We start from the raw sequence: 14,793 nt of genomic DNA on the forward strand, positions 1-14,793 counted from the left end.
TTTTTGACTGCATTACCAATTTCTATAAAACCTGATCAAAAACTTCTTGAGGCTACGTGACTATACTGTTTGTACTGCTTTGGGACACTGATCAATATTTTCTTCCCTATATTAATTATGTAAAGAAATGTGTTCGTAGGAAGACATCAGAAAGTCAATAAAATTATGACTCTGCAAACATTAGACAGAACTTTCTTGCTGCTTCTTTTGAGTCTCCAATGCTAGTGCTAAGTCAAACGTCCATTGAATAGTTTAATGAGACTGCCAGAAAGACAGCGAGCTTGAATAATAGCCGTTTGACCCGCATCCAAAAGTTTTCTGATCAAAAAGTTTCTAAAGCACTGTTGGTTTACTTCCCAGAACCTGAAGTAGCCTTGGGATTTTGCAGTTGCTCGGCAGCCATGCGTGAGCAGTGGGGCTTCCTGAGCTCCTGGCCAAGTCTAGATAAATGGAAAAGCTTGCATTTTGGAAAGTGGAAACATTTCTTAGAATACGACTCTCCCTACCCCTGAATTTGAATAGTATGTGAATATATTTGGGAGTGAAACTTTTGTCCCCCTTTTCAGAAAATCTGGGAGTTTGTATTTGATATATTATCTGGATTGTATGACATGCTTAATGGAATTTATTTCAAACCTTCTTTTGAAGACTGACTTAATCTTGCTCCTGTTATCCCAATGTTAAGAATAAGAAAAGAATAATTTTCACTGTTCTCTCTATGTGTTCCAAATATGGTACTGTGCAGCCAGTTTACCAGACCCAGTGACACCCAAGTCCATCTTACCTCAGTCCACTGTGTAATCTGCATAATTTTCTCCTTCATAAACTCTCGGTATCTCATTGTTTGGGTGCCACAAGTGATGTTACTTGTCTCTATTTACATGTTTGTTTTTCAAATACAGAATATGCCCCACACCTGTTGCTTTCCTTTGAAAAACACATCTCTCCCCCACACACAGTTTATGAAGCTAACTTGCAGGCATTCTTTAATTATAAAAGGGTATGCGATGATCTGTCAAGAGACAGTTGTCTCTAAATGGATTAAAAGAAGCTTACATGGTTTAAAAATGGGCTGTGCCCTTCATATGCTGAAAATAGTTCAAGTTAGCTTGAACCGGCTAATGGAGTGTGTTTAGTACCTGTGCAGGTAACTGTTTAGTTTTTCGGTTTTAGATATCCTCTGTGCACCTCTGTGAATCTAGGATGTAAAGAATAGAAAAAAAACCCCTCAAAGTAAATATGTGAACTGACCACTGTTGTTAGATAAACTGTTCCTAAGCATCAGTCCGCAGGAAAAAATGAGACACTGTTTAAATAAAACCTGTCCTCTGCCATGCATGATCATATCTCAGCTGTTGAGAATCAAAATTGCAGTGTCCTGACTCATCAACAGGGCTTTTTCTACCTTCCTCTAGTAAAGAATGGAATGAGAATAAATTAATGGTTGGCTGTTTGGAAAATAAATGTTTTCCTGAAAGATAGTGGTAGCGTCATGAAAGCGTAACAGCATAAGAAAGATGGGATTTTTGGTAATGCTGGGAGAAGCAGGCAGGTTTTCAGATGTACAGGATTTTGTAGAGGTCTGAAACAAAGATAAATACAAGTTGAGAGCCACCACTGCGAGTTTAACCAGATATGTATCTGTTACACCACCTAATAGAAAGGTAAGCGGTAGCTGCAGAGTCAAGTGTCTATTAATAGCTGAATTCCACAGCCGCACTGTTTTGGAGGCCTTTTTTTGCCCAGTTTTTTAAAAATTACTGCCTTTGAAAAATTCCAGGGGATCGTCAGTAGAAAGTCACGTCTGTGGTACAGAACCACAAAACCCCATGAGGTAATAAAAACACATACTGTGCCTGTCAAACATTGCTCACTTACTTTTGTCTTGCTTTATAGCCAAAGTAATGTTTGCAGTATTGTGGAAAATCTCAACAGGTTTTGTGACCATCAGATGTTTTGCATCTGTTTTGCATCAGTGATTAGTTGCCCACAAAAGCGGTTAATTGCCTCATATGCTGTGAGCCTGCTGTGAATGATATCCCCTAAGTATTTTAAGCTGAGAAGGGTAAAAGCTACTTTTTCTAAAGCTAGGCTGTGGGGGGGGAAAAAATCTTTAGTTAGCTGGATCAGTTGGAGTTGGGTGGGATTATTAACTTTTTTCTTCTTTCACAGTTGTTGCGAATGACACAAGAATTACAGCACTGTTTAATGCACCTTTCCTTAATCAGTGTTAAGAGTTTCCAGTATAATTGGTTCCTTGTCCACTACAGGAATTAACTATTTGAGGTCACTTCTGCTTTTCAATCTTTCTTGCCTAGCTCTTGCAGTAAACAAAATAATTTCCAGCTACAGCTCATACTCTAGCAGTTGCTCTTTGACTTTCCTTTCTCTTAAAGGTGTGGTGACACCTTTTAGCCAGGCTAACTTGAGGTCTTCTAGGTGTAAGATTTATTTCAAATAAAAGTTTTTAGATATCTAAAGTTACATTAGACAGCAGTGTTGAGGCATAAACAGCTTTTCTTAACATGTTAGACCTGCAGTGCATGCTGCTAAGCCAGTGACCTTAAATATGTGAACAATACATGGAAATGATAAAGGGCAACAAAGGTGAGGACCTGTAGTGGAGAAGTTAACTTCTCGCAAGTGCATGTTCATTAAATTGATCCTGTAATAATTCTGTGATGCAGTTTATAGTGCTTCAGCTTGGCTGTCTGCAGCCACTACTACCTGTGGTTGTCGTCACCTCTGGTGGCAGGCGGGGGGAGCCCCTCTAAACACACTTGCTGCAATGAAGACTGGTGCAGGTACATGCTGGCAGCAGTGTCCCTGTGGTGGAAAAGCACAAGGTAGTCCTTGTGGCAGCTTGCCAGCCAGGCCCTGGGCTGTTGCACCTCGAGCGTGGATGTTTCTCTCTCACTGCTGGGCTAGCATAGGAGGGAGGAAAGAGATGTCTGAGGGGCTGGATGGGAAAGAAAATTTGCTGGTTTGGTGCTGGGTTGCGCTCAGGAGTGAGACAAATGCTTAATGGTATTCCTGACTGTAGTTGGAAATAATTAAAACCATAGCATATCCTACTAAAAGCAACAGAGTTCATCCTTGATAATATATTTAGCCTCATGTATCTTTATTGGTTTTGCCATGTCTCTGGCTTTTCTGGACCAGTCCCAGGCTTAGCGATTTTCCTGAGAGCCGTGCAATTGTGGCAGGCTCTCCGCATGCCTGGCCTGTGCGGTTGAGATGATGTACAGCTCCAAAGAGCACAGGTGGAAATTCAGAAGTCGTAGGTGTAGGTTGCTCATATTGTTCCTGTATCATCGTAGGTTGATAAGAAGTGGGAAGTGTGAGGGGGCAGCTGGGATTTGGCCAGACAGCTGGGCAGGGCTTCTGGGGTCTGGGTGTGTGACACCACTTCCCATGCTGGTGACCTAGTAAAGGACATGGCTTTTCTTTGTTATAGCTGCCTGACACCTTGGAAGCGGAGTTTTCATCCCATTTCTTTAACTATGCATCCAGTACTTTTTCTCTCAGTGTTTCATGAAGTCATGGGTAGGTGAGCTTCTTTATACAGGAGAGATGTGCTTAGCTTCCATAAGAAATAAAATATAATTATCTAATGGCTCTCTAGATTGCCAGATTCTTCATTTGAGAGAAGAAAAAAAATTATATAAATGCTTATTCCCAAGTACATACTTAAGGGGGAAACCCCAAAAATCCCAAATAAGGATGTGTTGGGGATTGGGGAGCTGTTTGTCGTGAATTTCCAGTGCAAATCTATGTGACTACACTTTCAAGCTTATCTGGGCTGTGTTTTAGACAAAAGAGGTAATTTAAACATTAGTCAACATATTGTGGAAAGCACTGGAAAAAATAATTTAGTGTTTAGTGTTGAATCTCCTAAATTATAACCTAGATTTGATGACAGACTGAAGTCAGCGTGAAGTTGAACATTTTTTTTTTTTGAGGGCTTTGGAGGACCGACTATGTCTGCGAGTCATTTAGACCTATGCTTTTCATTAAGCTGGGTATTTTTAAAAGGTAGCTTGCTGTGCTAGAATTAGTATCTAATAAGCACTTCCAAAGAAAATCAAATGTATAAATTCCAGTTGATTAAAGCCCAGGTATAGTGGTTTTGTCGTGTTATTTGCACTTAACTGGTGTGTGGATACTCTTACTTGGCAAGACAGCTTTAGGAATGCTTAAAGAAAAGAAAAAATTCAGTTTCTAAGAAGGCATAACTGGCAGAAATGACCACTATCATTGAAGGTAATGTATACAGAGGTCTTACGTAAAAGACAGTAGTTCTCCTATCACTTGTGAGTAGCCAAGCAGTGGCAAGATGGGATTCCTGTCTACCAAACTTGGTCATTTAGACGTGCTGAGCTACTACTTGTGTATAGGTGGCTCTCTAACTTTTCTAGGACAACCAGCAGTGATCTGCTGTACAGGATTGTAAGGCACCGGCCATACTTGGTACTGGGGATGCTTTACCTCTTTGGGCTCTGACCAGGGGAGTCTTGGGCAGGTATGGGCAGATGAGGACCATAGCATGGGCCCTCCAGGTTTCTAAACCTTCTCTCCTCGTGGGAGCGAGAAGCATGTTTCTAAAAGTCTCTGGCAGTCAGAAGGTGAGTGAGATAAATTCCACAGTATTTTTTCCTTAACTTTTTGTTTGGTTTTTGGTTTTGCTTCAATAGAATAAAATATTATCTGCCTGCACTTAAACTCTCTTTACAAATGCATTCAGTAGGGTTGCCACAGACCACAGGAATGAGACTATGAGCAGTGGTTGCCTTGGGAGGTCTTGAAAACAACTAATCTTTTGTGGGTAGGAGTACCAAAGCAGAGGGCAGCTTGTTTCTCTCCTAAAATGTCAGCACTGTTTATTTTAACACATAATGGTGAAATCCCAAACCTTATTTAAATTTAAGAGGGGAGACCTATGTTTGATTTGGCCAACTATCAAATAGCCAGTAAAGCAAGAACATAATTTTTCTTGCTTTTACCTGACCTAGAGCTTCATCATAATCTAGTGTGCTGGGGAGTGCACAATGTGAGGGTGTAAAGGTATTCCTTAGCGTATGCCAAATGTAAAATGCTGACACGCACATTATATTAATCCTTCTCCTTTAAGCTTACTGAAAATGTAGAGTCTGAGAGTGACTTGCAAGCTAATATTCCCAGGCTAAATATAATGAAGTAAGGTGTTAAGTATTATCTTGAGCTACTGTTCTGTCAAGAAATCAATACTGATATTCTCAGCATACTCCATGTAAATATACCTCATCAGAGGGCATGAAGGCCAAAAGATATAAGCTGTTTAAAAAAGGATCTCTTGACTGAAGAGATCCTTTCCGTCATTTCAGATACAAATGAAGCATCCACAGAAACATTTTTGAATATTTTGTTAATGTTGAGAGAACTGCTTTTCACACTATTTGCATTTTAATGTCTGAATAATCATGAGTTTACAGCTTGTATTTTCAGGACAAGAAGAGAAATAATACTTTTTTTTAAATGTAAGAATTAGTTTGCAGAATGAGATGTTCATACTAAGACTCCTGGAGATGTATAGTATCCAAAATGCCATTATGCATCCCATCTTCTCTGGTTTGAAGTTGCCATTTGCGCTCTCAAGCCGTCAGTCAGTGCTGAAGTCTATGTTGTTTGATTATAATTAATGTTCCCATATTTGTAATAAATTGGTATATTCAACTAAATGAAAACTAACATAATGAACTAGAGCAAAGAGAATGACTTGAGAAATAAAATGTTGTTGACAGCCATCTGTTGATATGTGAACAAGCACGATGACCAGAGTATAGATTTGAAAACATTGCCATGTTTCTTAAGGAGCAAAAGAAAAAGTAATCTGCTTTTTGCAACGACTGCAACAGATTCCAGTTCTCACTGAGTGGTACATAGCATTAATTTTGCTACCTCTGGTTTGCCATGCATTGGGGTGTGCAGTCTCTAGGCCCCAGGTGCTTGCTTGTCCTGGCAAGATTTGCTGAAGTGCTGATTTGTAGGCTGGTGTTGCCTGGGGCAGTGTGTGTGTTTCTACGAAACTCTGGGAAGCATAGTTGCATGTTATATTACCGTATGTAAGGCAGCCATTTCTGGTGGTGTATAGGTTGCAACAAGAAGCAAGCTTAAGTTTTTGCTTTTCTATTAAGTTTTTGCTTTTCTATTGCTGTGAGCCAGAGCAAGGTTGGTAAGAAATTAATTATGTCTGTGGCAGAGGAAGGGCTTGGGTCTAAGGAAGAAAGAAATATATTTGGATAGTTCTTTTTTCTGGGCTTTAAATTACATCTGCATTTGTTTTTGTTCAGATAACCCCTAGTGAAAGTCATGGCTTGTTATATATGTTAAACGTTTTCTGCTTGTCATCTTTTTGCGTGAGCTGGGTAATTTATGAAAAGCAAATGTGTTTAGGCTTTCTGCCCTGTCAGCTGACTGCTCTCTAGAAATAAAATGAAGCAAACGAAGAGAACTGCAGACCACAACAGCAAAACTGCTAAAGGATCAGGTTTTCAGAAGATGATCTGACCAGTGGCTTTTCAGGGATGTAGTATCTGCTGCCAAAACCTGTATCCTGACTGATCAGCTAGGAAAAAGGAGTTAGTTTTGAAAATGAGAGGGGTGGGAAAATTCCTTCCTTCCATCCGTCTGTCCCCTCCATCCTCTTAGAAAGGCCCAGTTCAGACAAACAAATACAATTTAGCAGAAAATCATCCAGCCTTGACTTTGTTTCAGGAATGAAGGTTTTGCAGCTTCTTGTATCTCACACCAGAGTATATGAGCCATCCTTGAAGTTACAGAGATGTGAAAACCCTAAATGTGATACCTGTATTAACACTGGCATTGTGAGCTCCCCTTGTTTATAGAGGCGCTTATAAGTGCAGTTGCTGTCTTGTGATTTTTTTTCCATTGAGTTCAGCATTTTCTTTTTAAGTTATGAATATAATACAGTGCCTTTACTGAGGGGCAGAACGATTGGGGATGGTGGGACTTGAAATGGAGTTCAGAGGAGAGAGGAATCTGAAATGTCTTTTGGATTTTAGGTTCAGTGAAGCTTCAGGGATTTAATGGCCAAGGGTTTGGGCCTCTGTTGCGTGGTTATACACACAGGACAGCTGAGCCTTGGCCAAAAAATCCTGCTTTGCATTTAATTTAATTCCATAACACTAATTATTGAGACTATGTGTTTTCGTGGATGATAGGTCTTTAGAGATGACATATCGAATTGTACTCATTACAACATAATACTGTAGTGTTAGCTTTAATAACGTTGGAGTTTTTCTTCTAGATATTAGTAATTCTGGAAGGATTCTGCTTTTTTTTTTAATGGGCGGAACACTTAAGGAATGAATAAAAGGAGAATTTAAAGAATGAAGAGTGTTTGATGGGCATGTTGCTCACAGCGAAGAGCAGACTAATTCATTTTCCTAATAAGGCTGTGCTGGAAGTTGGAATGTTTTGAATTGCATTAAATGTCACAAAAGTATTCATCGGAGAGGAATGGCTTGTGGTATGTTTAGAGAACAAATTTGATCATGTTTGGTTGAAATGAACTGTTTACAGAGGCTAAATATAGCTCTTTTCCTGAAAGAATAAATGACTTTGATGTAGTAGCCTATGCAAAAACTTTGTGCACTTTCATTTTCAGTATTAGGCTGTCAGTTAAGTGATGGTGGCTGCTTCTATTTTTGTTGTCTATAATAATTTGTATGAGGCTTGTAACTGTAGCTGTTTGCCAAGGTCTTTTGTGTGAGTTGTTTATAATAAGCATTTGTACCAAGCTTTTATCTCTTTGCGTTGTTTGTATGTTACTGAAAACACTGCATAAACTAATATACTGAACTGCTAGTTTTAAATCATTCAGAAAATATCCTCCTTCAAGCCATCCTGCTTTTCTAGTAAGTAGTAACAGGGCAAGTGTCGTCATCTCATTTTGAAAGCCTTTATTGTCAGTTACTCATACATTCAACGTGACCAAACCAGCATGAAATCCTAATGCATTTAATTGCTAGGTGGCAACTGAAGTGCTAACAGCTAAGAAAATGTACAAGATTCTGCAGTTTGTTTATTTTTCTTGCTATGCAATTTTGCAGTATCTATCAAACCCCTAAGGGAAATAGCCCTGAGGGAAGGCTTTTCTTAAATGTATGTGTTAGATGTGTGTTGTGTTTCAGCTTGAAGTGTGCATTGCCTTTTGTACTGTCTTGTCTAACCACCATGCATTTTTCACATTCAGATCTTGGTGGCTCAGTGTGGGTGAGCGTTTTCTTTATATGGTACAGGATAAATCACAGATTTTGGGCTGATTATGGACTGAAGTCAACAAGGCCAAGTTAAACTGTTTGAAGTATGTCTGGGACGCACAAATTTATGTCCTTGTTTCAAGTATGTTTGGGGGAAATAAAGTAATGCTGTGCTGTCTGACTCCAACATTACAAGAACATTGGGAGCATTTCAGTTATCAAGCCTTTTTTCACCCCTTTTTCTTCTTTTTCTATGATATTTTTGAAGATGAGTTTTGAAGAGCATGTCTTCAGATCATCTGGAATTAGTGGTTCAAAATAATTTTTGCTCAGTGCTGTATTGATGAATGCAGAACAATTTTATCCATTGCAAACTCAAATTTGATTATTTTCTAAAAGAAAAAAAATTTAAGCATGTTTCTTTTATGAGACTGGAACTTCAAGGTCCAGCATTAGCAAAGAGAAGTTTTTTTCTCAAGCATGAAATATGGTAGTTGACCTGAATAATTAATGTCTTTCTACTTCTTACTGTTAGATTAGCTTAATAAATACACAAAACATTCCAAGTTACTTCATTAAAAAAAGTATGCCTAAGATATGGAGAGAGATGCATGTTTCCTTCTAACTCTGGTCTTAAAAAAAAAAAGTTTCCATATGTGTTGGCATTTTTTTTCCCTTCTTGTTGCCTTTGTTGCTGCAAATTGACAACTCTGCAATTAGGAGTGATTAATGATGCACCCCAGCGCTTTGGAGGGCTGAAGGTCAGCCTTCTCGTAGGCTGCACGCTCTGTGAGAAAGGGGAGGACAGACCTGTTCCTCAGAGCGGACAAAACCCTCTCTCTCTTGATGTGGACATAATGTGCATCAGCAGCGATGCGCAAATGGTGAAGGCGAAATGCAGATTATGATCTTTTAATGTGATTTTTTTCTCTTTTTATTTTTCCTTCTGCCAACTTGCATGTGGTTTACATGCACCTCCCTTTTAGTAAGCTAGTTACTGAACCTGCAGCAGGATTGCTATTGCCGGAATCTGATGAGCCCTGAGGGCCAAGCGGCTTTGAAGGAAGGAATAAACATTTTGAACATAATTAGTAAAGAAAGAAAGAAAACTTGAAAAAAAGAAAAGGAAATTAAAAAAAAAAAAAGGGGGGGGGGGAATAATAAAGAAAGGAGTTGCTAAATGCATCAATTGTGCCTCATTCAAATCTAGCTCTCCATGTTCTCCTGGCAGAAATAGAAAAGCTGGTTTATACATAGAGGTGTTTAACGCTGTAACTTCTGCTAACTGATCTCCAGTTAAATGAACCTTTTTGCTTCCCCAGCAAATTATCTTTTGGAAATGAGAGTCCAGTTTCAGTTCTTCAAAACCCTATTGAAGGAGTCATCAGAAATTGGGGTTGTGTAATTTTGGGCAGGATGTGATCGCTGGTTCTTGGATCATTAAGGGTGCCAACTTTTCTGAGCAGCTACCAAATATGGCCAGAAATGTTTTGAAATGTGGCAGGAAGCCACTTTTCTACTGAAACAGCATGAAAAGACTCAAGTGTATCAGCAGCAGTGTTTGCAGACAAAATGTTAGTGTGTCAGATTTTCTGCTGTTTGGTTGTTTTGGCGTGTTTTTTTTTTTTAATTTTGTGTGTCTGCATTTATTTTTGCATATAAGTATATGCAAATCTGAATAAAACAATCAAGTGAGATGCCTCTACCTGTAACATGTTGCCAGTTCACTTTAGGTATAACAAAAATCTGTCAATTCTTTATCTATCTCAACTAGATGATCCCCGAGGTCCCTTCCAACCTGTGATTCTTCATCCTTTCCGTTGTGATACTTCCCTTCCTTCCCACCACCCCGTGGTAGTTTCAATGCACCCATTGTTTGGAAGAAGTTTTTTTTTGTCATCTGCTGTGGAGTTCAAGTGACACTAACTTTACCTTTGACCAAAGACTGCAAAAAGTTTCTGTATTATTTAACTTGCTAAGTCCTTCAGAAGGATTTCTGTTGTTCTTAAAGGAAACTTTCTGTTTTAAGTCTGAATAAATGTTATATGCTGTTTAAATGCAATTTATCTGACCAGAGCTTTTGAGTTAAGTGACATAGTTTCTTAAGAAAGGATGGAAGAAAATAAGCAAATTTAAGCTGAAGTCTCCTAATTGGTGATATGGTATTATGAATTCATAAATCAAATCATACTTGATGATTGATGGTAGAGTTCCTAACATTGTATCTGGATAAATTAGTCCAGTTTGGTTTTGCCTCTTCCTTATATTAACAACCATGTTACAGGTTTAACTTGAATGCTTCTTGTTTCCTTTTATATAGCTCTGGGTGGATGTGGTGTGTTGGAAGAAGGATATGCTTGAACATGAAAGAACTTGGTTTTTACAATTATATGTATGTATTTTCTCTTCCAGAATGGCTTCTGTCCCAAAACCTGATCTTGTTCATGTACCAAAGGTATGTTCATCATCACAACCAAGATAGGTAGCATGTGGCACTAACTGTTACCTATCTGTCAAACCCTGTTGTTGATAAGCCCTGTCATTCATACTTTCCTTTCCATATAACATGCTTGATTTCCATGTGTTAATTTAGAGTATTGCAGCATTTGAATCTGAGGGATTTCCCTCCATTTCCCCCCCACCCAAAAAAAACCCAAAAATTTGAGACACCTGGCAAATTATTATCCACAAAATAAAGTGAATAAATGTTATCTTCCAACTCTTGGAACATTTTTTTAAAAAGATATTGCTGAAGTTTTTCCTCAGTCCCTAAGAGAGAAACAGTAGCAGAGTGTTTTGGTGGTGTGTTTTTCGTTCTTTTTTTTTTTTTAACAGGCACTGAAATCTTCCTTTGTGTTTGAAAGAAGCTTATCAAAATATTAGAGTTTCAGAGAACAATTCCCCTCATTTTGCTTAGAGCCCTGGGGAGTTATTTGTTCTTGAGTTTTTCTAATGTTATGTTCTCAAGCAATAGTTTCAACCCCCCCCTTTTTGATAAGAAGGCTATTTGTAAACCTGAAAATGCTTACAAATGGCCTGTGCTTGAAAATCCTCTCCAGTGAACATAAATAATGTTTAGTATATTACTGTTCTGCTGACTGTGATTTGAAAGGCCACAGTTTGGGAACCAACATGTTAAACATAGCTCCCAGGGAAAAAAACCAAACCAAATAAAAAAAACCCCACCAACCAAAAACAACCGTCACTTTTTGGAGTGTTTTGATCTGACAAGGGATATGAAGACATTGGGGTACGTTGATGGAGTGCAACTGGAAAAGCTCACTGAGTCCTAAAGCACTGGCCTCTAATAAATGAACTCCAGGGCTCTGTTTCTGCTCCTAAGGGCCATATCAACAGATCAATATATACAGTGTGTGTGTACACATGCACATGCCGTTTTTGTATGGGAAACGTGCATATCTCAAATTGGGTTTGGGAGGTGGAATGTGGATTTTCGTAAGAAAAAAAAAAAACACAACCCACTGATTTTTTCCACATGAGTTACCTGGTGGGTTTTGCAATAGAGTGGTTCTTCACGTTGTCTTAAATTTGATTTGTGGGGTGTCTGTTTTGGATGTGATGAGAGGAGTTAGCATCACGGGATTTTATATTGATTGTGCATGCTTGGATCGTTCCCTTTCCTAAAACGCATGGCTGGTTTTTTTCCATATGTTTTATGGCTGCAGTTTTGGTAAAGCTTGCTTCTGTGCTTCTTGGTTTCACGCTAGGTGGGTTATCTCCCCAGAGAGCAGCGAAAATACCTGCTGAGGAATGTGCATGCGTTTGGAGTGTGGTTTTGTGTGTTTCTTTTTGTTTTTCGTCTCGCATAGGGAGAACCTACAGAAGTAGTTAAGCCTGTGCCCATTGCCTCTGCTGTTGCACCCAAAGTCACTGCCACGGCGAGTGTGGCTTACAATAAGACACCGAGGCCGTTTGGAGCCGTAACCACCTCCAAAGTCACCTCCATCCCATCACCGTCTTCCGCCTTCACCCCAGCCCAGGTGGCAGCCCCGTCCCCTGCGGCTGCCGCCCCAGCCCCATTTGCTGCGCCCGGACTGCATGTTAACGCCAAGCCTAATGCTGAGCAGTGGTCGCCCGCGCCGAGCGCTGCTAAACCTGCAGTTAATGTCCCACGGCAGCCAGCCGCACACAATGCCGCCCCGAGCGCCTCTGCCGGCGACGGCGCCCAGGATGTAGCCGAGGGGCCGCGACGAGGATTCAGAGAAAACCAGGGGGAGAGTAAACAGCAAAATGGGTAGGTGGGATTTGTTTATTTTTGCTGTGAGGGAGTTTCCTCGCAGGAAAAAAGCTGGGCTTGTTTAAGGACGAAGTAAAACGTGGCTTGGAGGAGTCATTTAATCCTCAGAAGCAAATCTCTGAGGAAGGACTCGCATCTTAAAAGGGATGTTTGAAGGGCCAAGCCAGACTTTTAGTGATGATTTTTCTTAGGAGTGACATATCAGTTTATAGAGTGTCACAGCTAAATTGAATCAGGACCACAAAATGCTTTACATGATGGGTTGTATCATGATGTGGACCTTACAACAAGCTCGGTATTAATTTCAATTTCCATGTCTCACTGTGTATTTTGATTCCTGATATGGTGACTGAAAGCAGCAGGCACTCAAAAATGCAGAGCGATCTGTCAAGAAGGGTCAGCGGGTGTTGTGATGGCTGGGAATGAATTGCTCTGAAAGACTAACCGTGGTCCCAGCAGGACCGGTGGAGAAAGGTCCCAGAAGGGAGGCGAAGGGATGTTTTGTCACATTACTTCTCTGCACAACACATGAGAAACTTAAAGATGCATTCAGGGAAGCTGGCAGGGTTGAGCGGAGTTTTTGCAACATTATAAAGTAAATACCTCAACTTTAAATGTTACTTTTACCCTAAAAAAAGCAACACAGATTTAAAATTTGAGTCATTTTCATATTCAAATAATTGTTTTTGTTGAAGTGACTATCGGAGACCTAACGTTAAAGGGTTTAGTAAACAATAGATTAGTAAATTGAACGGAGTCCCGCGGCAGTCCTGGGCCCTTGGACCTGCACCACTGCCCTGTTCCGGCAGCACGCTTTTGGCCCGGGCTGTCCCAGGAATGCCTGGGCAGGGCTCCGCAGCTGCAGCGCCCCAGGGACTGGTTCCCAGTGGCTGCTGTGCGGTGGGGAGAGGAGGCAGGCGGCGGGGCGCGAGCGGTCCCAGGCCAGTTGGCCTCTGTGCCCAGCAGCAGTGTCCGGCAGACTGAATTAAGTAATAAAAGGAGCAGGAGGGGAGCTGTAGGGTTTCTGTAGGGTTTCTTTTCGATCTTAAGAACATTAAAACCTATGCTTAAAACCTAAAAGCTGTGGTTACTATTTTCCATCCCTCAAAGGAAAGGGGCTGGAGGAATAGGCCTACTGCATCTCTCTGGTATTCTTTCAGTATATAAAGTATATGAAGAATCCTGCGGAAAGATAAACATCCACATCAACTAAAATACAGAATAAATCGCTGTTTCTGTTGAGCTTCTCACGGAGGAAATAAACATCTTTAGGTACCTATTCCCTTTATATTGCAGTGCAAATATTTTCCATATGTGGACTCAGATAACGCACTCCGTATGCATTTTATATCACACTGTTGTCGTGGTAACTTCCAGCCCTTTCTTAAACAGCCGATGGCCGGAGTCCACACTGCATAGAAGCGGGATGAAATTAGGAGATCCCAAGGACTTGCTCCGTGCTGGTAGACTTGTTGAATGCACCTTGGCAAACCATCTCTTACCTTTCCACGAATGTTGTTTTTAGCACATAACTGTGTAAGGAGCATTCAAAAGCAGCAATTAGTACTGAAAAAGAGGGACAATAGCAGCAAAATTAAGTCTCCTGGAAGGAAGTGCTGCAGGCATGAAGTAAGCGCTTGAGAGTCAGGATAGGATGACTGGGTGAGCACTGTTATGTGCCCTACCTTACATTTAGGGAATGAATAATGCCGACTGAAGGGTATCAGCTAACAGGTGAAGAAATCCCTGTCTCACTGCCAACCTTGCAGAAAGCTTGAAAACATTTAGAGCTATAAAAACCTCCTTTATTTTGCCATCTTTCTTACAGTAGTGTGTTTGGGCTGTCTGTTTTGCAGTCCTAAGGCAGAAAACAAAAACAAGCAAACAAAAACTCCTAAAGTGATTATATTGGCTTGCTGCTACACTACTTAGTCTGACTTAGAGAAATTACATTTCTACAATGATGCTTAACTATCTCCCCATTTAAAATAGAATCAATGATATTTATTAAATATCAGAAACATTGAAGTTTGGAATAATTGATCAGTCTGAAATAAATTCCATTTTGCTTCTGTGTTTTGTGTTATTAATTTTCTCAAAAAAAAAAAAGGCAACATTTATCTTGTTCATGGGTAGCACTGCTGAGCAGATGCAGTTCTGAGTAGGACAAGGTGTATATCTGAATTTCCTCCCTTCCTCCTGGCTCCCTCAAACCACGTTCAGGATACAAACTATTTGCTTTCACTTCAGGATGGAAAAGGAAGTTTTACCTTG

At 40.1% G+C, this 14,793-nt stretch overlaps 1 protein-coding gene across 9 annotated transcripts in view; it reads left to right on the forward strand.

Annotated features, from left to right (window-relative positions):
* Window positions 1-14,793, forward strand: part of PDLIM5 (PDZ and LIM domain 5) — a 132,025-nt gene that overhangs the window by 63,670 nt on the left and 53,562 nt on the right. For 5 of the 9 annotated variants that reach the window (XM_064449972.1, XM_064449966.1, XM_064449969.1 and 2 more), the window contains exons 4-5: window positions 10,674-10,716; window positions 12,092-12,516. In XM_064449972.1, coding sequence (XP_064306042.1) covers window positions 10,674-10,716; window positions 12,092-12,516 — 468 coding nt within the window. The remainder of the gene's footprint in view (window positions 1-10,673; window positions 10,717-12,091; window positions 12,517-14,793) is intronic. The other 4 variants (XM_064449973.1, XM_064449974.1, XM_064449970.1 and 1 more) reach the window with 1 other exon arrangement.

Source organism: Phalacrocorax carbo, chromosome 4 (assembly GCF_963921805.1).
Source record: "Phalacrocorax carbo chromosome 4, bPhaCar2.1, whole genome shotgun sequence".
Taxonomy (NCBI): Eukaryota; Metazoa; Chordata; class Aves; order Suliformes; family Phalacrocoracidae; genus Phalacrocorax; species Phalacrocorax carbo.